A 20,525-nucleotide genomic window follows, 5' to 3' on the forward strand; every position below is an offset into this window, starting at 1 on the left:
CGGGACCCCAGAGCTTTGGTTCCCAATGATCGGCCGGCCCCCCAGGGCTGGAGTCAACCTTGGATACGGGTTTGGTGCTTCGGTATGCCGATGAGATTGTTGTCTAAGTCTGGGGTGAGGTAGTGTCTCTGTGCTACCTGCCTTACATGCCACCAACCGGTTGAACAGTAGGTATTGTTTTGAATACATAATGGAGAGGGATCTCCATCCTGGATGCCTTTAGCTGATCGCCTATTCGTGCTATTACTACCTGAAAGTCTCTCTCCCCTCCCGTCTGGATGTTGTCACAAATAGACACACCTCCACTCGAGCAATAATACTCCATCACCCTCTTCTCTCAAACATCAAACAATATCCCAAAGATGTCACCAATACCAATACCCCATTCCCTCCAATTCATCCGCCTTCACCCACGGGACTTCATCTCCCCCAGCCCCTCTCCCCAATCCTCCTCCTCCTCCTCCTCCAAAGGATCCTCCAGCTTCACATCCAACCCTTCTCTCCCCTGGATAATCATCGGCATAGTCGTTGGCCTCACCGTCCTCGCCACCTCAACCACAGTCCTCATCATCTACTACAACCGATGCCAACGCCAGAAAACAAATCCAAACCCGAACCACCAGCCTCAGTTAATAACACCAACAACGACACAACTCCAACAACAAAACCAATCCTCCCCCTTAACTCTCAACTTCCTCCGACGGAAATCAGCACCGGCCACCCAATTCGAACAAGAAGAACTCCAGCGCGCCAGCATGATCCGCAAATCCTACGCCAGCCGATCGTGGAATTCGCTGTCGCTAGATAGCCAGATGTCTATTTCTATGAGTAGTCAGCTATCACCTACCAGGACGTTTGGTACATATGGGAGTAGTAGTCGGGTTAACACTTTGGAGAGGGTCAACACCACCAATATGAACATGACGAACACGAACACAAACAACACGTACAATGAGGAGGACATGGACCTAGAAATGGAAACGCCTACGACACCTACAGAGTTGAGGGGGACGACAGCGACGGCGGAGGATGATGGAACAGAGGGAGGAGGCAGCAGACTGAAGGATGATTGGAAGGCTTGGGAGGCTAGAGTCAAGTTGGAGAGGTCGGTGTCAGGGGAGTTGCATCCTGCTGTTTGTGCTGGTGCTGGTACTGAGAGTGGGGCCGAGACTGAGGAGGTTGCTGTTGTTCCAAGGACGGTTGTGGCGAGGACGACGACGAGGGGTGGAGTGCCGATTCCACCGAGGAGGCATCCGGGCAGGGTTGCGAGTTCAATGAATATGATTTAAGGGGAGCTATTGATGGATATTAGTCTTGAAAAGAGAATATCGTGGGTTCTTCTTAACTGGGGATAATGGCGTGTTGGTTTTCGTCAATAAAAAAAGGAAAGGGGCGTTCTGGTTCTGGATAAGGTCACGGGTCAGTGGGAGGCGTTGAGGTCTTATCTCGGCTTGCTTTTTTATCCAAGTTAGGTTTGATTGACTCGAGGACAATCACAAAGTGATCTTCGAGAGGTTATTTTCCAATACTTGTTCATGCGAAAATCTGTCCTCATTCGCTATGCTGTTTGTCTATCATTGCTCCCAACAATTCGCTCGTTGCACCTCACGACCTGTTTCCCAACCTCCAAACTCATATCCAGATATCTGCTTGTCCCCCCCCCCCCCCCCCCCCCCACGCAAATAATCTTCCTGTTACTGACAAGAGTCCCGCGACCCCACTTCGCTCTTCCTCCACTTGCGCCCTCTTCCATGTTCTACCTTTTCCTCTTCTTCATCTCCTTGGTCACTGAACCTCACCCTCTTCTTACTCTTGTTATTCCCCCCCTCTGTCTGCTTCACCGGCAAGTCACTCCTCCCAAAACCATTGGTACTTCCAGAATTTGCCCCCTTCGCCTCATGCGGCGGCATAACATCCCCCATCTCAATATCCCCATCACCTCCTCTCTCCACTTCACCGTGATCAGCGTGACTCCCATTTGTATCCGACGCCACATCCTCCATCTCAACATCTCCATCATATCCTTTCTCAAGCTGAACATGACCATCTTCCCCGCCGGCGCCGCCATATCTAGTACGTCCAGCACCCGCACCCGCACCAGAACTCACAAACGAGGCACCCAAAATCCTCTCCCCTCCCTCCTTTCTGAATCTCCTTATTTCCCGTTCGTCCACCGTACTCCCCTCACGTACTTTATGTTTGAAGCTCGGGTAAGAGCGGAACAATTTCCGAGGCACATCCTCAGAGGTAGAAGAATCTGATGAATTTGAAGAAGGAGGAGGAGGTCGGGGTGGGGATGGCGTTGGTGTTGCTGACGACATCCTTTTTGCTTTTTCTTGTTCCTCCTCGGGGGCAGTATTTCTTCGGCGTCTCCGTTCTTCTTCTTTGCTGGCTGGTGCCGGAAGAGTAGAGGGTCTTGGGTGTTTATGGTTTGGCTTATAACCAGGATAGAGATAGGAGGAATCTATGTGAATGTTATAGACTGCCGAGTCAATGTCGGAGTCGTAGACAAAACTGTCTTGTGCCCTGTTGTTACTGACTGTCTTCGAGGAGCCCGAGGCGACAGCCATAGCGGAACCTGAGGTGGATGGAGGAGTGTGAGGGAGAAGGAGGTTTTCGCCAGAGTTGCTCATAGCGGCGTCGGGCGTGAGGGCACTGGTGTTTAACTGGAGTTTGCTTTCCCTCTTCTCGAGATCTATTTGAACGCGAGAGGTCGAGATGTCCAAAGGAATGAAGCTAGGTAGACAGACGGACGGAACGGAGCCCGGTAGCTAGAGGTACCGGAATGAGTTGACCACGGTGCCCGGCGGATTGAGGTAAAGAGGAAATTCGAGGGAGGCTATTGTAACCTTTCTGATGGCGATTGATCTCTCGGGAGAGGAATTCTTGATCGATTGTTGTCTTGAATGAGTGCGTCTCTTCGGGTAAACCAAGGTATCTGGAATCCGGTGAAGTCTTATTTTTTTGCAAAGGAGGCCCTGCGTTGTGAGGCTCAATGATTTTGTGTATAAAAAAAAGGGTTAAAGAGTGTGGCGGGAGGAAGGCGGCTTGCCCGTGCTGTTCTCGTCTTGAATGAGTGCGTTTCTTCGGGTAAACCAAGGTATCTGCATGTGCGATGAAAGCTGCATGTACTTTTGCCGAATCCTGTCTGCACAGACGGTCGGCTAGCAGAACTGTCGGGGGTGCCTAAATCTCAAGACGGGAGGTGAAGAGATACCAGCTGGTGAGTAACGCTCTGCTTGGAAGCGAGTGTAAGGAATATGGGGAAAATAAGGTATGTATGTTGTTTTGTTAAAGCCGGGGGTGGTAGATCTGGAAATGTAAATGTCGAAGGAAGTTGTCTTAGAACATGCTTCCTTGGTCGTACTTGCAGGGATACATAGGCAAGTATCCCAACAAACCTTATCGCCCACTTTGCGGTTGGTCTTGCCATTTCCTACATCAATCATCTTTTTCGGGAAAACTACGGAGTAGCAGATGAATCACGACGGGGTCGACGCGGAGTCGAAACGCGGGTCAACCGGCGTTGCCCTGAGCAAAATGTAATTCACATTTCTGGGATGGGAAAGGCAAGAACACAATTCAGTCGCTATTATTCCTTTCGGACTACTAATCTACCTCACTCAAGTAGGTCGAGTCGTCCCCAACACAGTTCCTCTACCACTCTTCCTGCCCGACCACCACGCACCTTAGTAACACCACCGATGATAAAACTCCGTCACCCTCTCATCTTCCTTCCGCTCCTGCCCCCACTCTTGGCTCTCCTCCCCTCCATTCTCCTTCTTTCGCTCGTGAGCACGCACATAATCCTCCCTCGTTCCCACCTCACTCTGCTTCTCTTCCACCTTCTGACTCCCACTTCCACTCCCACTTCCACTCCCACTCCCACTTCCACTCCCACTCCCACTTCCACTCCCACTCCCACTTCCACTCCCACTTCCACTTCCACTTCCACTCCCACTTCCACTTCCTCCCTCCTGCCTCTTCCCTGCTTCCGCTCCCCCTTTCACATCATAGTCTTCTTGCCAAGCCATGCAGTAGCAGGACTTGGAGGAGCTCATGGTGCGTGATATAGGATCGGTGGGGCTTGGCTTCTTCCTCGAGGATAGCGTTTTCTGGATAACGAATGACAGGAGAAGCTAGAAACCTGGGTGGTGGTTGCTGTGACTGTGAGGAGGTGGGTGAGTGGCAGGAGGAGTGATTCTTCAGGGGGTGCTCGGAAGGGTTGGTTTTTATAGACTTCGTTCCTGCCCTAGTCTAGAACTGATTTCGGAATGATTGACCGGAAGTTTTATGGTGGGTTGACTGTATCACCAGATTCAGACAAGATCCGGATAGAAACGTCAATGAGACACTCGTTTGGTTCCATAGTCAATGGCGTGGAAAGCCAAGAAGGCTCACCTCGGTGTTCTGATGAGAGAAACCAACGAAGGGGGAAAGGCGTGGTGGTGATTGTCTCCGAGCGAGCATCTCCGAGGCCTGGATCTCGGTCCCTGCCGGTTAACGTTCGAGTTTGTTAGAGGAAATAAGAAGGCAATTGACCCAGGTCATACAAAGACTATTGATCGTTGACGTCTTGTCCTACTCGGTAGGAAGAAGAAACCCAACATCGAGGACAGTCAATGCCAAGAGGTAGGAGAGGGCAAACTCGAGGTTTATAGCTGACAAAGACGCTTGGCTTCTAGAACGCTATGGGTATCCAAGTATATGTACAGACATCATATGCCACCCATTGCTAGATCGATTCCCATAATGCTAGGCAGTTTGGTTTTCTCTGACCAATATCAAACCTGCATTACCAGATGAATGCCTTCTGATGTTTACCCAAACAACCAGTCCAAGACCCATTCGAACCGATTCCTATCAAAATGTCAGCATTGTCTTCTGTCCTCTGTATTTAGCAAAAGGTTGATGTTTGGCTCACCTAGACGGGGTGGGCACATAGTTTGCCTGATACTCCTCCACCTCATCAAGGTTCTTGTACAAGTCAATCTCCTCGGCCTTGTGGAATTTGGTCTTCTTGACGATCTTCCACACCACAAAGAGCACAGGACAAACACCGATCATGGTGTACCTAAAACCCCCACCACCAGATCTGTCAGCCGACTTGTAATCTCAAATCACCAACCGAGAGAGAGCAAACCACTTACGAGAACAAAAACGTAGGAACGTTCCAATGCCCCGGCAAAAACACCGTATACCCTCCAACAAACGTCATAACACAGCAGCCACAAAGCCCATACCACCCCGCATACGGCTGGAACAAGCCCTTATACGGCAACGTGTCCCTGCTGATTCCCTGCGCCTTGAGCGCCGCGTACCATCTCAGATACGCGGTGCAAGTAACGCTATAGTTGATCAACTGGCTCGCCGTCACCAAGCTAACAAACCACGAGAGCACCACGGCCGCATTATTGCTAACCTGCAGAAAAGCCAACAAGCCGATGCACAGCACGATCATGACGCAGTAGATGGGCACTCCGGACCGGGAGCACTTGAGCAGCGCCTTGGGCGCCTTGCCCTCGAGCGCCAGGCCGTAGAGCGAGCGAGAGGCGCAGTAGACGTAGCTGTTGCCGGCGGAGAAGGCGGCCGTGAGCACCATGGCGTTGACTATGTCGGGGAGCACGCGGATGCGGAGCCGGTTCATGGCGACGACGTAGGGTGAGGCGGCGGCGCCAGGCGCGCCGGAGGAAAAGGCGAGTGCCATCTCGGCGTCGTTGTGAGGGACCAGGATGCCGACGGCGAGGGAGCCGAGGACGAAGAAAGCTGTGAGACGGTAGAAGACGGCGTTGAAGGCGCGGGGCATGACGACGCGGGGGTTTTCTGCTTCGCCGGCGGCCTGTGGGGTGTTAGTTTCTGTGGTGTTCTTTACTTCAATCATGTAAAGGGGTACGTACCATGGCAACGTAATCCGGACCAGCAATGGTAAAGCTCGCCTGAATCAAGCATTGAAGGAAACCCAACCAGCGACCAAGTGATCCAGTGTAATACAACTCGGTAAAGGCGCCAGGTTCTTTCCAATACCTGAACCCAAACCGGTCTCCCAGTGGATTTCCGCCCACCATCACGACGAAGGTGAAGATGAGCAATCCCACGATGAGAAGAAACTTGCCCAGCGCCGCCCAGAACTCGGTTTCACCATACCACTTCACAGCCAACAGGTTGACCAATCCGTAGATCACAAGGGTGATGGCAATAATGCCGCCAACCGGTACAGCATCGCTCCAGTAGTGAATAATAATGTTGCAAGCGGTGATTTCGAAGGGCACCAGGGCTGCTTCGAAGATGAAGAAGTTCCAGCCAGCAGCGAATCCAAAGGCCTCGTCAACGTAACGGCCAGCAAAGCGGATGAAGGGCGAGGAGATGGGCAGGTAGGTGACCATTTCGGCCATGCACATGGTGATGGCGAGGATGAAGGTACACCAGATGGTGAAAGCCAGGAACAAGCTGGCAGGTCCTCCGTTTAGGAGACCCTTGCCGATCTGGACGTAGAAGGCCGTACCAATGGTACCTCCAATGCCTGTTTTTTTGTGATTCGTGTTAGTCAGGTCAGTCGATGAAGACAAGGGGGGATAGACTCTAACCGATCAGCTGGATATGGCGCGACTTGAGCTTCCGATGGGTTTTGTCGCCATGGCCACTGCTGGACAAGGATGCGAGCACCTCACGGTGAATGTCGCTTCCAGAACCAGCGCCCTTCTCAGCATCGGCTGTCTTGAAGGTGTTTGGGGGCCGTCCCTCGATATTAGATCCGGTTGATAACATCGTTGCTTCTGGGCAAGATGTCCAGGGGCGAATGGGTCACAGTATATAGACTCCGATATTCGTTTTGTGTACTCTCAGTCACTTTGTATGGTGGGTGGAAAGATTTGCTTGAGAAGTAGAGAGAAGAACTCGACAACGAATATCATTTGGGGTAAGATTCGTAAGAGTCGAAGTTTGGTTGACAGGAGAATGATGTAATCCAGAGCAAGTGGCTTTGCCTGCTCTGGCAGTTCTTATTCCAAGTGGTTGTGGACGAGGAGGTGGTTCGTTGAAGGACTTGAAGCTACAGATATTCCAGGGAGAGAGAAATGGGAGAGCCCTTGAGGTATAAAAAAGTCGTCGACAGAATAAAGTTGGTGGCAGGTGGTGGTTGATAAAGTCATGCGTTCTTGTGACATGTGCTTCCTTGGCAAGGGTACAGCAAGTCATACAACAGGCCGCATTCAGAGGCAGACCCTGCAGAACGGCGTCGTCCGTATCCCAGCCAGCCACTGGTGGCGACGAGAACAGTGTAGCTCAAAGTCTTTGTTGATACCACCCTGTGAATGTTTCGAGCCTTCGAATGATCAGAGGATGGAAGAAAGCTTCATTGGCGATCGTCTCACTCGTCTCACTCTTTTGCTCTCGGCCGGTTTGTGGCTGTCTGTAGCTGCTATGTAGCTGCAGTTTTTGTAGGCGTATGTAGCAGCAGCATTGCAGACCTCAGCTCTCTTTGACAGCGGTAACTGACTGCCTCACAGCGTTCCAGCTTACATGTGAAAAACACTGTCCCATCCCCTGGTCTTTGCGTGCTTTGCGTCCTTGGCCGGGCTGTACGGCATGTTGGAGCCATCCGCCCTTAGGGCCGGGGAAGAGTCCTCGAACGGCATGTGTTTACCGAGTATGCCCGACCCCGGGCCGGGGCCATGACCGGACTGTCTGCGGAAGGGTGGCCGTAGGGAGAGGTTTGTCGGTCAATATCTGAAGCCAAGTCGGTGGATGGTGGACATCCGAGGTTGCATCGTTCGGACTCACGGCCTGTCTCATTGTCCAATGAGCATCCTTATTTAACATGAGCGTTTTTAGGGGCAACCCAGAAATTCGGGCCTTGTTTTGTGGATCGAGCCAATGCTTGAGTGGACTTGGCCCTGGGGAGCTCTAGGAGCCTGGGGAAGGTTGGGGAAAGGCGTGGGATGAAGCTGTGCGACCGTTGCCTTGTGCAACGCTGTGGCTCAAGCCTCAGCTGTTCGAGATGTTTGAGATCTCTATCTCCAGCTGACTGAACCCGATTAATGTAATCTCCAAATGAACGAGAGGATTACGTCCAGTTACAGTCAAAGTCCGGTGGATTGTGGTTTCGACATATCTGCCGGGGACGGGGGATCGGTAGGACGTCGAAGTGGGTGCAACCAGACCGGACTGACTCAGCATCATCAGTGGCTGCGGCTGGAACTCTTTCTCAACTTCGCTGTAGAAGCCATGATCGACGTTGTAAAAGGCGGGGGGGTTTCGGTTTCAGTTTCGTCTGGCTTTACATCCAATCATACTGATATCCAAGGACGATTGGCGTTGTTGAAGTCTTTGTTGTCATCGAAAATAAACAATGGTGGTCTGAAGCGAGGGGTGCACGGGCCCAAGCTTCCGTCCATCCTAGCACAGTGTCTTGAATGACGAAAAGTAGTTGACACACTGTACACCCCAGGCTGCCGCAGGCCCGCAGCCCAAACGGTTCACGGCGGGGACGCGACAGCGACACTGGAACTACAGAAGCTGCCACCAGCAACCGAATCAATCATGACCAATTGAAGCTTTTCGTCCTCTCAATAACACATTGACCAACATCTCGATAGCGAGCGAGGGCAACGCCGACTTCCAGGCTTATACAACTTCCACTACAGGTTGACGACAGCCATAACAACCAGCCGATCTCTTCCTCATTTACCCCGCCGTCAATCAGTTATCACCAAACACAACCGGGAGTCGCAACGAGTTCACGACCAAAAAGTCCGAAACCATGGCCGTCGCTACGGTCAACCCGTTGATGTCGACCCAAAAGTCAGACAGCAGCCTACAAGTAGCTCTACACCCACTGCCCATCCTCGAGATTTCCGACTACATCACACGCAGCTACCTGCGCGGCTACAAGGGCGCCATCGTGGGTGCCCTCATCGGCCAGCAAAATGGCCGTCAGATCACCATCGAGCACAGCTTCTCTGTCAAGACGGAACACACTGGCCAAAATTACAAGGTTGATTCGGAATGGTTCACGGCTCGTCTGGAACAAAGTCAGTTGCCCTATAATAACACTTGTGCGCAGCTCCAAGCAGTACCACTGACACACAGATTCTCCCTCTACAGTGAAAGCCGTCCACAAGGATCGTGCCCTCGACTTTGTCGGATGGTACACCCTAGTGCCCAAGAGCGGTCCTACCGACGCCCATCTCCCAATACACAACTACTTTTACTCACAAAACGAGTCCGCCGTGCTTCTTGGCTTTCACATCCAAGAAATCCTGAACCCCGTGGCTGGCGACCCCCTACCTTTGACGATATACGAGAGCAACCTGGAGGTGGTCGATGGCGCCGAGACCAGTACTACGGAAGCAGAAGGCGACGACAAGGAGATGAAGGATGTCGCAGCCGAGCCCTCAAGATCAATCAAGTTCCGGGAACTTCCTTACACCACAGAAACGGGTGAAGCCGAGATGATCGCCCTGGAATTCGTGCGGGAAGGTGGCAGCGCAAACGTTACCTCTGCCACAACAGCCACCGAGGATGAGGGCTCCGACAAGCCTCTCATGAAGAAGGTTGTCGACACAGTCAAGGGCAGCAAACGACGCGCCGTGAGCTCAGAGGATACAGCCGAAGCACCCACAACGAGTAGCGCCGCCAAAGGAGCCGCAACAAACAACAGAGACGCCAACCTCACCAAGCCCGAACTAGATTACATGTCGGCTCTCCAAGCCAAATACAATGCCGTCCAGATGATGAAGAAGCGACTCGACACCGTCATCTCCTACCTCCAACGCCTACCCCCCGATTACCTTCCCAGCCAACAAACCGAATCTGCGGCGGAGGGCACCCAGCCCCAATACACCGTTCCATCGAACAAGATCCTTCGCCAGATCCAAGCGCTGGTGACCAACGTCCAGCTAGCCATGTCCAACTCGACGACTTCAGGAGGGCAAGGACAACGAGAGAAGGAGACGGATCTCGGCGCGCTAGAAAAGGAGCTGCTCAAGGAAACAAACGACGTCAGGCTCGTCGAGCTGATTGCCGACTTGATGAGCAGCGTGAAGGACATGAAGGAGGTGGGAAAGAAGTTCCATGTGGTCGAAACGGCTAAGAATAACAAGCGGCGCGAACAGGAACCACACGGACCAGGAGGGTTTAATCCCAACCACCCGGGCGGGATGATGAGAGAGCACGCCGGCTCGGTTGGCGAGGGGTCTGGTTCTGGTTCGGGTCCTGGTGATTTGGCTAGGTTCAATCTTTTGTCGGGCTAGAAGGCTGAATACGAAGACTTCGATGTTTATTGAGTAATCGTTGGCTTTGCGACTCGAATTTCACCCTCACTTGCTACCTTGCTTGTGGCTCGGGAAGCTGGCTAGCTTTTATTGGGTTGGCGTCGATAGCCAAGCTATGGCACATCGCCTGTGCTACAATGTCTAGGAAAGTTGCGGGCATTAATTACTGGCTGGGATAGGCTTACAATGGTATATCGCGCCCGTATGCAGGAGGGAGCGAGTTTCGATCCCTTATTGACACTGGTGTGGATAACCGATAGATGCTGCTGCTGGAGTATTATTATGATGCATGACGACGATGACAAAAACAATAGATGAGGGAAAGCTACTTATTAGGGGAGGGGGCTGGGCCACGCTCGGCTCAAAGAAGAAAGAAGCCGTTCGGTAGCACTTAGTTAGGAGACTCCGATAATGAAAGTTACATACATACATAACCATAAGCCAGTCAGCTGCCATGAGTGCTTCTGGTTATCCAACAGGTCAAGCTGCCCCCAGAAATCCTGTTATTCGTTCATACCATTGCGGCCTGAGTTAATTAACTCTTCGCTTCTATCTTTCTTGTGTCTACTTATTGAAGCCGTCAGATTCACTTTCCTTCTGCCAGATTTTTTTCAGTACCTAGGTAGGGTAGGTAGCTGGATTCTGGTTTGTTTCCGCGGGACTTTAACGTACCTTACTTGGGCTTTTCAAAGCCGACCAATGTGACGTTTGAGGTTTAAGATAGTGAGGGGGTTGAAAGATGAATCTACACAGTATAGGCGGAAATCGAAAGAAGATACTACTACTAGCAACCATTTTATGGAACATGGGAATGAGACGGGAAAAATAAGGAAGAAGAAGAAGAATGGATGGTGGAAGGTGAGGGCAGCAGATGATGGAGAAACGACAAGGTGAAGAAAGCAAAGAAACAACCATTCACAAGTGTAAGGCATGCGAAGGAACATGAGAGAAATGAATGATGATACAATACAGATGCTTGGAAGCTAGACCGTCAAAGAGTAATACCTCTAGGGTGGTGTTTGAACTCGAATATTGATGCCGTCTAGTTTATGATCTTTGTTGTTGTTTTGCACAATGTAACAGAAGGGTTCTTTCCACACCCAAACGATGTTATCGTCATATACCTCACTTCACCTCACCTCACCTTCCCATCCGTGAATTGCTCATGCTGTCATCACCATCATCGTCATCATCATTCACTACATGTCCTAACTGAAAATACTCTCCCCCGCCTGTCGTGTCTTCCCCTAAAACTTGCCAATCGCCTGACATATCATTTACACCCGCATTAGAAAATACTGATAACCTTCACCACCTTCACTATATCATCCTCTCCCCGACCCCAACAATAACCTCTGATAACCCACCGATCCAGCCCTCTTCCTCCTCTCCCGTCCATTCTCACCCCCTCCGCTGACTACCGCAGCTTTCCCGCCCTTCAAGCTCCCACCTGCACTACTCCCGCTTCGACTCATATACCCTCCGCTCCTAGCGTTATTCTCTTGTTGATATCCCAGCAGTCCCCCCGAAGCGTCCCTACCAAGTCTGCTAGCAGTCCGCCCCGGGGTGACTTGCGCGATTCAAAAGGTGCTCGTGGCCAACCGACTCGCCGCGTTCCTGGCATCCACTCTATCCTCATCGTCCTCCTCCGGCAGACCCACCAAGCTGCCTGCGGCACCCCTCGCGCCGCCGCTGCCCGGTCTCTCCGGGTCCTCGCCACCAGCTTCCTCCCCTTCCACGCCGCCGGCACCAACACCCAGAACGCTACCGGCCATGAAGCTACCGGATATGCTCCTGGCGCCGCTGACTGAGCCGGCCTCGCCGAGTCTCGCGCGCGGGACGCCGCTCCACGCGTCGCCCTTGGGTCCCTGACTGGCCGCCAGACTGGCGCGGCGGACGGTGGGGTGCGACTCGCGGCCGAGGCGGGACAGACCGCCGCTGGAGTCGATGGCGCGGATGTCGGGCCGGACGCTCTCGAGCAGGGCCAGGGTGCGGCGCTCAGCCTCGATCTGGCGGAGCACGTACTCGCGGATGGACAGGCGCATGTCGGCGGCGGTGCGGGCGAACCACTTGCGGCGCTCGTGCACCAGGTTCTGGGTGACGCGGGTGGTCTTGTGCTGGAGGGTCGATTCGGCGTCCTGGGCGTCGCGAAGGGCGGCGATAGCCTCGTCGACGCGCTCGCGGCGCACGTTGGACGAGGATTTGAGCCGGTCGGCGGCGTGGAGCTTACTACGGGTGACCTCCTGGGCTTGGAGAAGCTCGCGCATGAGGATCTGCCGGTTGGTGAGGGTTTCCTTGACGATGAAGGCGTCGCTGGAGTGGTACTGGAAGGGGTCACCGATGGTGGTGGCCTCGGCGGTGGCTTGGGCGGCGTGTAGGTCACCGACGGTCTGGAGGACTTTGCCGAGCTTGCGGTAGGCGTTCGAGAGACCGGCATGAGGCTCTTGGATGTGCATGTTCGAGAGCTTGATGCCGTAGTCAGCTTCGACAAGGCCGAGACCTGGAACAGGGACAAAGGTTAGTAACTACAGTAGAAATCTTTCCCTAAGGCGGTGGAAGAAGCTCATACCTCTGCGGGTCTTGACCAGTTTATCAACCTTATGTCCAGCATCCATGGCACCTAGGTAGAACAACTTGACAATAGGGCGAGCCTCCTGCAACTCGGGGGTATCATCGGGTGGAGGAGCAAACTGCTTCAGGATCTTGCGGCGCACACCAGTCGCAGGCTGCTTCTTCTTGACCATAGGGCTGTAACCAAAGTCACTCTCGGTAAAGAGGACCATTTCGTCATCCCTCATCAAAACCTCGTTGCTGCAGACATAGTTGAACCAGCGCTGCATCAGCGCCTTGACACGAGCCTCGTCCTCGTCGGTTCCGGCACCGGCAGAGGTGAGCGCTGGCGGCACAGCAGGTACAATGGCCTCGGGGTTCGCGGATATGAGGTGCTCAGCGAGCTTGATGAACTCGGAGTGTAGGCGCCGAACATCACGGTACTGCGTGGTACGGAAACTGGGTAGATTCGTCTGTCACTCAAGTTAGCGCGGATCAAGCGCATTGGCTGTAGGCAAACAGAGGTCATACGTGAACATCAAATCTCAGAATAGGGTCCTTGCGGCCGGTACGTTCGAGTCCAGTAATCTTAGCCTGTAACTTGAATTGCGGTTGCGGTCTCCGGAATTGTTGCTGTACTCGCTGGTCTGGTGAGTATTGCTGTTGCTGGGGTGGCGGCTGCTGCTGGTATTGCTGATATTGTTGCTGTTGCTGTTGCTGCTGCTGCTGCTGATGGGGCGGGTACTGGGGGTGTTGTTGTTCTGGCGATTGCTGATGCTGTCCGTACTCGTTTTGCGGCTCTTGGTGCGACTCTGTCTGAGACTGCGGAATGGCCTCGCCTTGGCTGTCATCGGTCGAGTGTGAAGTCTGGTTCTCCTGCTGGGGTTGGCCTGAGGGAACATCGTCGGAGAACAAGGCGCCAGATTGGGACTCGGGCGCGTCAGTGGTATCATGTCGATGGAATCCATTGTCTCCGGCGCCAAAGCCACCCTCGTCATTGAGGCCATTATTCGGAGTCGGGGGCACATAGTCGTCGGGGATGATGGTAGAGGCGAAGGTCGAACGGGTTGGCCGGGGCGATGAGCTAGGGGAGTTGCCCCAAGGAGAGCTGCCGGCGGCGTGCTCGGTGTCGTTTATCGATGCGCTATAGTCCATGATGTCTCTCGCTTTCTTAATGTTGTTCGATTTGGTTCGAGGGGATCACGGCCGGGACGGGCGATGTCGTGAAAGGCGAGGTGGTCGAGAGGAAGAAGAGGGCCAGGAGGGGGATGGTCGACGGCGTGGGCGGTCGGGATGACGTTGCTTTTGGTGAGGCCGCATACAGGCACGAAAGACCGGGGCACTCCTTATTACTGGACCGCTGCGCCAAAGCTGAAAGTGAACAGGCAACTTCCACTTGGTATAAGGTCTGTCTGCCTTTGTGTAGGATATCTATAAGACTTGTTTTTGGAGAATTCGAGTCCTAACTTTAGATCACTCGAGATGGTCTAGCCATGGAAGATGAATGAAAATGTTCTCAACAATGTCGTTCTGGTGTTTGGCTTCAAGTTGGATTCAGCTGATGATTGGCATCCCCATCGTCTCCATCGTCCGCACCAGAAGGAAGTGGGGTTTTGCTGGGATCTGCATGTTCGGCGAGAGGTTCTAGCCCACAGCTGGCGGGCAGCTCTTGACAGCTCAAGCTTAAAGCTCAGACAGCTGGCAGTGAGCTCTAAGCTTGAAGCTTCTGAGGGCAGTTCCCCACCACCAACCCTCTCAATGCTGAGCTTGGGTTGCGTATCTCATGGTTTCTTGACTCTTATTTGACCACGATGCCTTAACCGGCGATTGACATCTTCAGCTTTGTGTATTAAGCTGCCTCTTGAGAAATGAAAACTTTGCCCTAGAAAGTGGTTTCGTTGTGGAAGCTCGACCGAGTGGGTTCCTTTGCTTTCCCTTGTACATACCGATTGGTCACTTCCCTTCATTGTTTATTTACACCAAAACTTCAACCCATTCAGCCTGGGTTGTTAGTGTCATGCTTCTAACAGCCCCCCTTCGCGGATGCCGTTATGGGCACCGCGCTTTTCTTCCTTTAAGCCTACCCACGGTGGTAAAGGCGACTTCTCCTCTCGCTCTCACTAGTTTCCCACAGTTTAAGAGGTTCTACGCCGACCCTGCTCACGATGCAAAGGTCGAGGCAATCCGCAACATTGGCATTATTGCCCATGTTGATGCCGTAAGTCGCCATGATGATATCACACATTTGATAGAGCGCTATGCGTTCTGACAAATTCTAGGGCAAAACCACGACAACTGAGCGAATGCTCTATTACAGTGGCTTGTCCAGGCATCTAGGAAGTAAGCCACCTCGTGCTCAATGATGGTTCTCGAATGAGCAAATCACTTACACTCCTTACAGATGTCCAAGATGGCAACACCATGACCGACTTCCTTCCTATGGAGCGGGAGCGTGGTATCACTATTCAATCCGCAGCCGTTACCTTTCTCTGGCCTCCACAGCAGAGCTTGGCTCCCGGCCAACAACCAAAGAGCATCAACCTGATCGATACGCCAGGTCATCAGGACTTCCGCTACGAGGTCGACCGTTGCTTGCCGATTCTTGACGGTGCTGTCTGCATTCTTGACGCTGTCAAGGGAGTTGAGACTCATACCGAGCGGGTCTGGGAGTCTGCTCAACTGTCAAAGATCCCGAGACTTATCTTTGTCAACAAGCTCGACCGTGACGGAGCCTCCTTCAAGAGATCATGTCTCGAGGTGGCTTCTAGGCTCAGAACCTATCCCCTGATCTGCCAGATTCCGTGGTGGAACAAGGATGAATTTGTGGGTGTCATCGACATCATCAACCTCGTCGGCATGAAGTTCTCTAGCACTGGCCAAATGTCACTTGTGAGTGAGGAGACTATTGGCAAGGAAAACCCAACTCTTCGCGCCGAGATGGACAAGGCCCGTCTTAGCCTTATTGAGACACTGTCTGAATATGACGATGCCGTCATGGAGGAGTTCCTCGAGCTCGAAAAGGACGTGCCTACTGCCTCCATCAAGAGAGCCATTCGAAAGCTGATTATGGATGGAGAAGCAAAGTTCTCCCCCATCTTTGCCGGCGCTTCTCTCAAGAACATTGGTGTACAGCCATTGCTCGATGGTGTCATTGACTACCTACCCAGCCCTCTCGATAGACCGGAAGTTGAGGTCATTCAGGGCAAGAAGGCAATGCCGCTATCAAAGCTTCTCACTCTGCAAGACAAGAAGAAGAAGAATCACGGCAACCATGCTCACTCTCAGTCACCCATCACAACCATCGGTCACGTCTTCAAGGTCGTTGACGACCCCCGCCGTGGTATGATGAGTTTCGTTCGGGTTTATCATGGCGCTCTCAACCGCAGCAATCACCTGTACAACAGCAACATGAATACCTTTGAGAAAGCTCAGGCCCTCCTTCACGTCTCTGCCAAAGATTATCAAGACATCCAGCTCCTCGGTACCGGCCAAATCGGCGCTCTAACCGGCTTGAAACAAGCTCGCACCGGCGACACCCTACTCACCTTCCCCGGCAGTCACAACCCCAAAGCTCCGGAGCAGTTCAGAGCCGTCCACATCAAGACCCTCGACACTCCTCCCGCCGTGGCCTTCATCTCCATCGAGCCCTACACCAAGACCGCCAGCGAGAAGATCGAAGAAGCCCTCAGCAAGCTCTCGCGCGAAGACCCCAGCATCCGCTGGAGCAAAGACGAAAAGACCGACCAGCTCATCCTCTCCGGCATGGGTCTCCTGCATCTCGAGATCGCCCAACACCGTCTCCTGACGCACTACAAAATCGACCGCGACACCGCCATCTGGGGCGACATCGAAGTCGAGTATTCCGAGTGCTTACTCTCCCCGGTCGCACCGCACCGCGCCGTCTTCGACCGTCCCATGCGCGGCGAGAACGGCAAAGCAGCCTGCACCGCCACCCTCGTCCCCGTCGAAGACCACCACCGGCACGAATCCCTCCTCGAGTCCTGCGTCGAGCGCGACGGCAACATCATCCACATCGTGATCCCCCTTCCCGAAGGGACCGAGGACCACGAATCCCTCCCCTTCGACGCCGAGCTCGTCCGCCAGCAGCTTCTCAACGGCGTCATCGCCGGCCTTTCGCGGGGCCCGCGCCGCAACTGTCCCGTGCGCAAAACCCACGTCACCATCACCTTTGATCCGGAGACGGACTTCTTCGGGGCTACCCAGACCACGGGCGGACACATCACCAACGCGGCGCTGCAGGCCGTGCGCGCCTGCCTGAAGGAGGCGCACGCCAACTCGGCCATCGGCATCCTCGAGCCTTTTACCAACGTGACTATCCACTGCCCCGAGGAGGCCTCGCACGCGATCCAGCACGATCTCGTCTCGGCGCGCGGCGGCGCGGTGCTCGAGGTGCGGAGACCCGAGGAGAGTGATGCGGACGCGGCGTTTGTCAGCGAGGGAGGTGGTATTGATCTGAGCAAGATGTACGTGCCGCCCGATCCGTACGAGAGCGTGCAGAGCTTGAGAGACCCCAAGAAGAGCGTGGTGCGGATGCTGGAGATTGTGGGCAAGGCGCCGCTGAAGGATATGATGAAGTATGATAGCCAGCTAAGGAGCATGACGGGCGGTAGGCACTCGTTGCAGTTGGATCCGGGCGAGTTTGAGCTGGTGACGGGGCCGAGGGAGAAGATGATTGGTTGAATGGTGGGGAGGAGGTAGGGTAGATAGATGCTGAATATATATGTATGATATTGATTGATGTTCATGGTATAGGTATGCCGCTCTAGTGTGGTTCTACCCTCGATGGTGTGATTCCTGTTCTTTTTTTTTCTTTTTTTACAAACATACACGAACAATATCGTGAGGATGATGAACCTATCTCCCTAACTCGAAATCAGAACTTCACCCTCCATACGTCAAAGACATTTATCACCCGGCCTCCTTGTCCTATTTCATATGACTCCTGAAAACCCTAGCGCATACGTTAAGGTTGCTTAGACCTGCAAGATTCTACAGGAGCTGGGTTCTGGTTTCCACGAGCTTATACGGTATTCATAACGTATGTGCTACTGCCATACCATGAAGACATACCTCTACACTTCCCGCAAAGCTTTCTCACTCTGTCTGCCGCTGTGTACTTGTAAGTGTCTCATGGAAGTGGGGGCGAGGCACGGGTAGCTCTGGACCGAATGTTTCGAGTAATGCATACAGACAAGCAGCATGGATTGGTCCCCATCCAGAGAAAGGCCACTTCCCGGTCTCGACCATCAGGGAGATAGATACATACCGTACTGGAACAGTACGTATATGATGAGGACACGAACTTGGCTGCTGCAAACATGTCATGATCCGATAGGCAGAGGAAAGCAAGTCTGGTTGAACGGTGGTGTACGGTGGTGTCTCCGAGGCGGTTGCTTCCTGTTCCTAAGTGAAGTGGCATCATGATAAGAGACGGGAATGAGGTGACGCAACATGAACTCGTTACATGCCGCGTCAAGTGGGCGCAATGGATGGACGACTATATTTGGCCAGAACCATGGAAAATGGCCGTGTCCTGATAGGAACCACGGCAGCATTTCATGCTTGTCCGAGGCTGGGAAGAGATGATACCAAACATGGAGCTGGAGATGGAGATGCCGCACTCTCTCATGGCGGCTCACCCAGGACGGGAAGCAGACCTCTACACCATCACGTAGGCACTAACCGTCGTCGAAACGGGAGAGACAAGTGATAACCTATACCTAGGCAGATGAAGTAGGGGCTCTGATACGGTGGTACCTGACAGCTTGAATTAATACATACGTTAATCCGGAGGGGTCAGGGGTTGAGCCCGTGTACAGTAGCATGCTCACCATCCATGCTGCAGGGAAGCCGAGAGATGTCGAGGAACTGGACGAATCACGATGGTGTTTCAAAGGCCGTTTTGCGTCAACCTCTGCGGGTGATATTGAAGTTGCCGACACGTGGGTCGAGCTTGGGCGAACTGTTTCTTTGAAGTGGAGGTAGATTGAGAGCATGTGAAGTGATGGAACCCTCGCCGCTGTCGGATGTCGAGATAGCCGGAAGCATGACGCTGTCCGAGGATGCTATCCGTGGGTGTCACGACTTCTCGGGGAGTCGATGGCTGGTTCCGTCGGCTTGTGCTTCACTCCAGGGCAGAGGCGTTATCTCTCACAGGACAGCGGAATTGGCCTCGTTTAGCAGCGGTGCATGATTGCATCTGACTGCCGTCCAACAGTTGCCGAAAAAGGAGGCGTTATTCGGGCGCCTCACCCGCCGCATTAGGGCCACAGAGAGTAGCATCTCGCAATCTGCCATTGTCTGTGCGAACGTCGCTGCTGATATGGTGACATGACGGGCCCCCAAGAACAAATGTGAAGATGTGTTCTTTCGAATAATACTTCCTCGTCGGTATGTTGAACAACGAACTACATCAGTGCATCACTCGGGCGGTGAATTTCAAGGGCAAGGGGAAATTTTCGTGTTCTTTGGAAGTGAGAAGGAGCAACTGTCTGGGATTGAAAGATGCGAGAGACCTCACCAAGGAAAGAAGAGGTTCACGACTGTGGGGTCACATTTGGAGTTTACTGGACGTTGATTGGTCGGCTTCTGCACCTCTCCGAGAAGCAGCCGTCCCTCCTTCTTCCTTTTCCTCTTTCCATCAACTTCACTCAATGACAATTCGACTTCCCATGTTCGTTCAAGTTGTGCTACCCTTCCATCCCGTGCCCTCTTCTTCTCTTCCCATTGTCCATGCTCCACGATCCTCGATCGCGATGACAAGACCACGGCCAATTGCCAAATCGCACACCATCCTCCACGCGCGTCAATCATGGATCAACGGATAGATTCCGGATCCTCCACGACACTGCGGCATCTCGTATATCATTTTTCATCAACCGCACTGTTGGCCGTACCGCACTCTGTAGGTGATATATGCGCTATCACATCATGGCTTTCCTTTGTGTCTCGGCCACTGCCTTGACAGCGCAATACCTTACCCTTTATGGGCCCAGTGGCTCTCCAAGTTGCACCGAATTATATGCAGAGTTACCACATTCAGAACGACATACCATACTCCCGCAACATGTGGAATCCAATGCACTCTCGATGTTGCTGTCTACTGCCTACGTATGTTGACACACAGTGTATCCAGAAATGCCGTCTTTTATCGCCCGACTCCCCGTCTGTCTCCTTTCCATGTTTGGGAGTGTCCTGTCTGAGTCCAAGAATACGCCGAGTTGACGTTGCGGTCGAGACTGGCCCCCCTGCGTCGGTTGCTTCGCTCAGGCATGTCCACTGCTACCAATGGACCCCTATACGGCCGAGCTGGGTGTAGGTGGAACAACACTCCAACATGCCGCCGTTTCCTTGCCATATTAGCTTGGCTCAACGGCTTCAGTTGCTTGCCATCCCGAGGAGATTTGTCAGTGCTCTTCTCTTACGGCTATGGTATCTTCTGCTGCTACCTGACACATATACCCGCAACATGGGTCATAGCACAGTCAAACCCTCCATATTGGCCGCGGTAGCCATCCCGTCCGGCCCGTACAGGCATGCTTGCACAACCATGTGTATAACGCCTTGTACCTAGCCAAGTATCCTCTCTCGGCATGTCAAAGTTTCGGATATTGCTTGTGCTACTACATACACATGTACTTTGAGTCCATGATCTTCGGTTCCGGATGGGCTGTTACCTCAACG

At 53.1% G+C, this 20,525-nt stretch overlaps 6 protein-coding genes across 6 annotated transcripts; 4 read left to right on the forward strand and 2 right to left on the reverse strand.

The window, feature by feature from the left end:
* Positions 1 to 362: 362 nt before the first annotated feature.
* Positions 363 to 2,601, forward strand: B0H65DRAFT_552405 (uncharacterized protein; the record flags this gene model as incomplete). Its single annotated transcript, XM_062829885.1, has 2 exons — positions 363 to 1,262; positions 2,551 to 2,601. The coding sequence occupies 2 exons, from the start codon at positions 363 to 365 to the stop codon at positions 2,599 to 2,601; spliced, it is 951 nt and encodes a 316-aa protein (XP_062677346.1).
* Positions 2,602 to 3,055: 454 nt separating this feature from the next.
* On the forward strand, positions 3,056 to 4,172 carry B0H65DRAFT_306821 (uncharacterized protein). The gene is made up of 2 exons (XM_062823230.1): positions 3,056 to 3,542; positions 3,629 to 4,172. The coding sequence occupies exons 1-2, from the start codon at positions 3,478 to 3,480 to the stop codon at positions 4,068 to 4,070; spliced, it is 507 nt and encodes a 168-aa protein (XP_062677347.1). The 5' UTR covers positions 3,056 to 3,477; the 3' UTR covers positions 4,071 to 4,172.
* A 454-nt stretch (positions 4,173 to 4,626) lies between these two features.
* On the reverse strand, positions 4,627 to 6,955 carry B0H65DRAFT_306835 (putative carnitine transport protein). Its single transcript, XM_062823231.1, has 5 exons — positions 6,585 to 6,955; positions 5,898 to 6,520; positions 5,151 to 5,839; positions 4,925 to 5,074; positions 4,627 to 4,860 (listed from the first exon to the last, which is right to left on the reverse strand). The coding sequence occupies exons 1-5, from the start codon at positions 6,763 to 6,765 to the stop codon at positions 4,821 to 4,823; spliced, it is 1,683 nt and encodes a 560-aa protein (XP_062677348.1). The 5' UTR covers positions 6,766 to 6,955; the 3' UTR covers positions 4,627 to 4,820.
* Positions 6,956 to 8,323: 1,368 nt separating this feature from the next.
* Positions 8,324 to 10,711, forward strand: B0H65DRAFT_501351 (uncharacterized protein). Its single transcript, XM_062827843.1, has 2 exons — positions 8,324 to 9,029; positions 9,103 to 10,711. Exons 1-2 carry the CDS (start codon positions 8,759 to 8,761, stop codon positions 10,248 to 10,250), a joined length of 1,419 nt encoding a protein of 472 aa, XP_062677349.1. The 5' UTR covers positions 8,324 to 8,758; the 3' UTR covers positions 10,251 to 10,711.
* Positions 10,712 to 11,851: 1,140 nt separating this feature from the next.
* Positions 11,852 to 13,976, reverse strand: B0H65DRAFT_445836 (vacuolar protein sorting-associated protein Vps17; the record flags this gene model as incomplete). The annotated part of the gene is made up of 3 exons (XM_062825771.1): positions 11,852 to 12,771; positions 12,841 to 13,294; positions 13,353 to 13,976. The coding sequence occupies 3 exons, from the start codon at positions 13,974 to 13,976 to the stop codon at positions 11,852 to 11,854; spliced, it is 1,998 nt and encodes a 665-aa protein (XP_062677350.1).
* A 595-nt stretch (positions 13,977 to 14,571) lies between these two features.
* On the forward strand, positions 14,572 to 17,580 carry B0H65DRAFT_477136 (P-loop containing nucleoside triphosphate hydrolase protein). Its single transcript, XM_062827411.1, has 3 exons — positions 14,572 to 15,039; positions 15,101 to 15,161; positions 15,223 to 17,580. The coding sequence occupies exons 1-3, from the start codon at positions 14,839 to 14,841 to the stop codon at positions 17,520 to 17,522; spliced, it is 2,562 nt and encodes an 853-aa protein (XP_062677351.1). The 5' UTR covers positions 14,572 to 14,838; the 3' UTR covers positions 17,523 to 17,580.
* Positions 17,581 to 20,525: the final 2,945 nt, after the last annotated feature.

This window comes from Neurospora tetraspora, assembly GCF_033439725.1.
Source record: "Neurospora tetraspora strain CBS 560.94 chromosome Unknown B0H65scaffold_8, whole genome shotgun sequence".
Taxonomy (NCBI): domain Eukaryota; kingdom Fungi; phylum Ascomycota; class Sordariomycetes; order Sordariales; family Sordariaceae; genus Neurospora; species Neurospora tetraspora.

What these genes read in the sequence shown, in the direction of transcription:
- B0H65DRAFT_306835 (XM_062823231.1), bottom strand. Translation starts at nt 6,765, where the DNA reads ATGTTATCAACCGGATCTAATATCGAGGGACGGCCCCCAAACACCTTC. An exon ending in GTCCGGATTACGTTGCCATG is followed by an intron (nt 5,840 to 5,897) that starts GTACGTACCCCT and finishes AACACCCCACAG; the next exon opens with GCCGCCGGCGAAGCAGAAAA. An exon ending in GTTCCTACGTTTTTGTTCTC is followed by an intron (nt 5,075 to 5,150) that starts GTAAGTGGTTTG and finishes TGGGGGTTTTAG; the next exon opens with GTACACCATGATCGGTGTTT.
- B0H65DRAFT_477136 (XM_062827411.1), top strand. Translation starts at nt 14,839, where the DNA reads ATGCTTCTAACAGCCCCCCTTCGCGGATGCCGTTATGGGCACCGCGCT. An exon ending in TTATTGCCCATGTTGATGCC is followed by an intron (nt 15,040 to 15,100) that starts GTAAGTCGCCAT and finishes GACAAATTCTAG; the next exon opens with GGCAAAACCACGACAACTGA. An exon ending in CTTGTCCAGGCATCTAGGAA is followed by an intron (nt 15,162 to 15,222) that starts GTAAGCCACCTC and finishes CACTCCTTACAG; the next exon opens with ATGTCCAAGATGGCAACACC.
- B0H65DRAFT_306821 (XM_062823230.1), top strand. Translation starts at nt 3,478, where the DNA reads ATGAATCACGACGGGGTCGACGCGGAGTCGAAACGCGGGTCAACCGGC. An exon ending in GGCGTTGCCCTGAGCAAAAT is followed by an intron (nt 3,543 to 3,628) that starts GTAATTCACATT and finishes ACCTCACTCAAG; the next exon opens with TAGGTCGAGTCGTCCCCAAC.
- B0H65DRAFT_501351 (XM_062827843.1), top strand. Translation starts at nt 8,759, where the DNA reads ATGGCCGTCGCTACGGTCAACCCGTTGATGTCGACCCAAAAGTCAGAC. An exon ending in CACGGCTCGTCTGGAACAAA is followed by an intron (nt 9,030 to 9,102) that starts GTCAGTTGCCCT and finishes CTCCCTCTACAG; the next exon opens with TGAAAGCCGTCCACAAGGAT.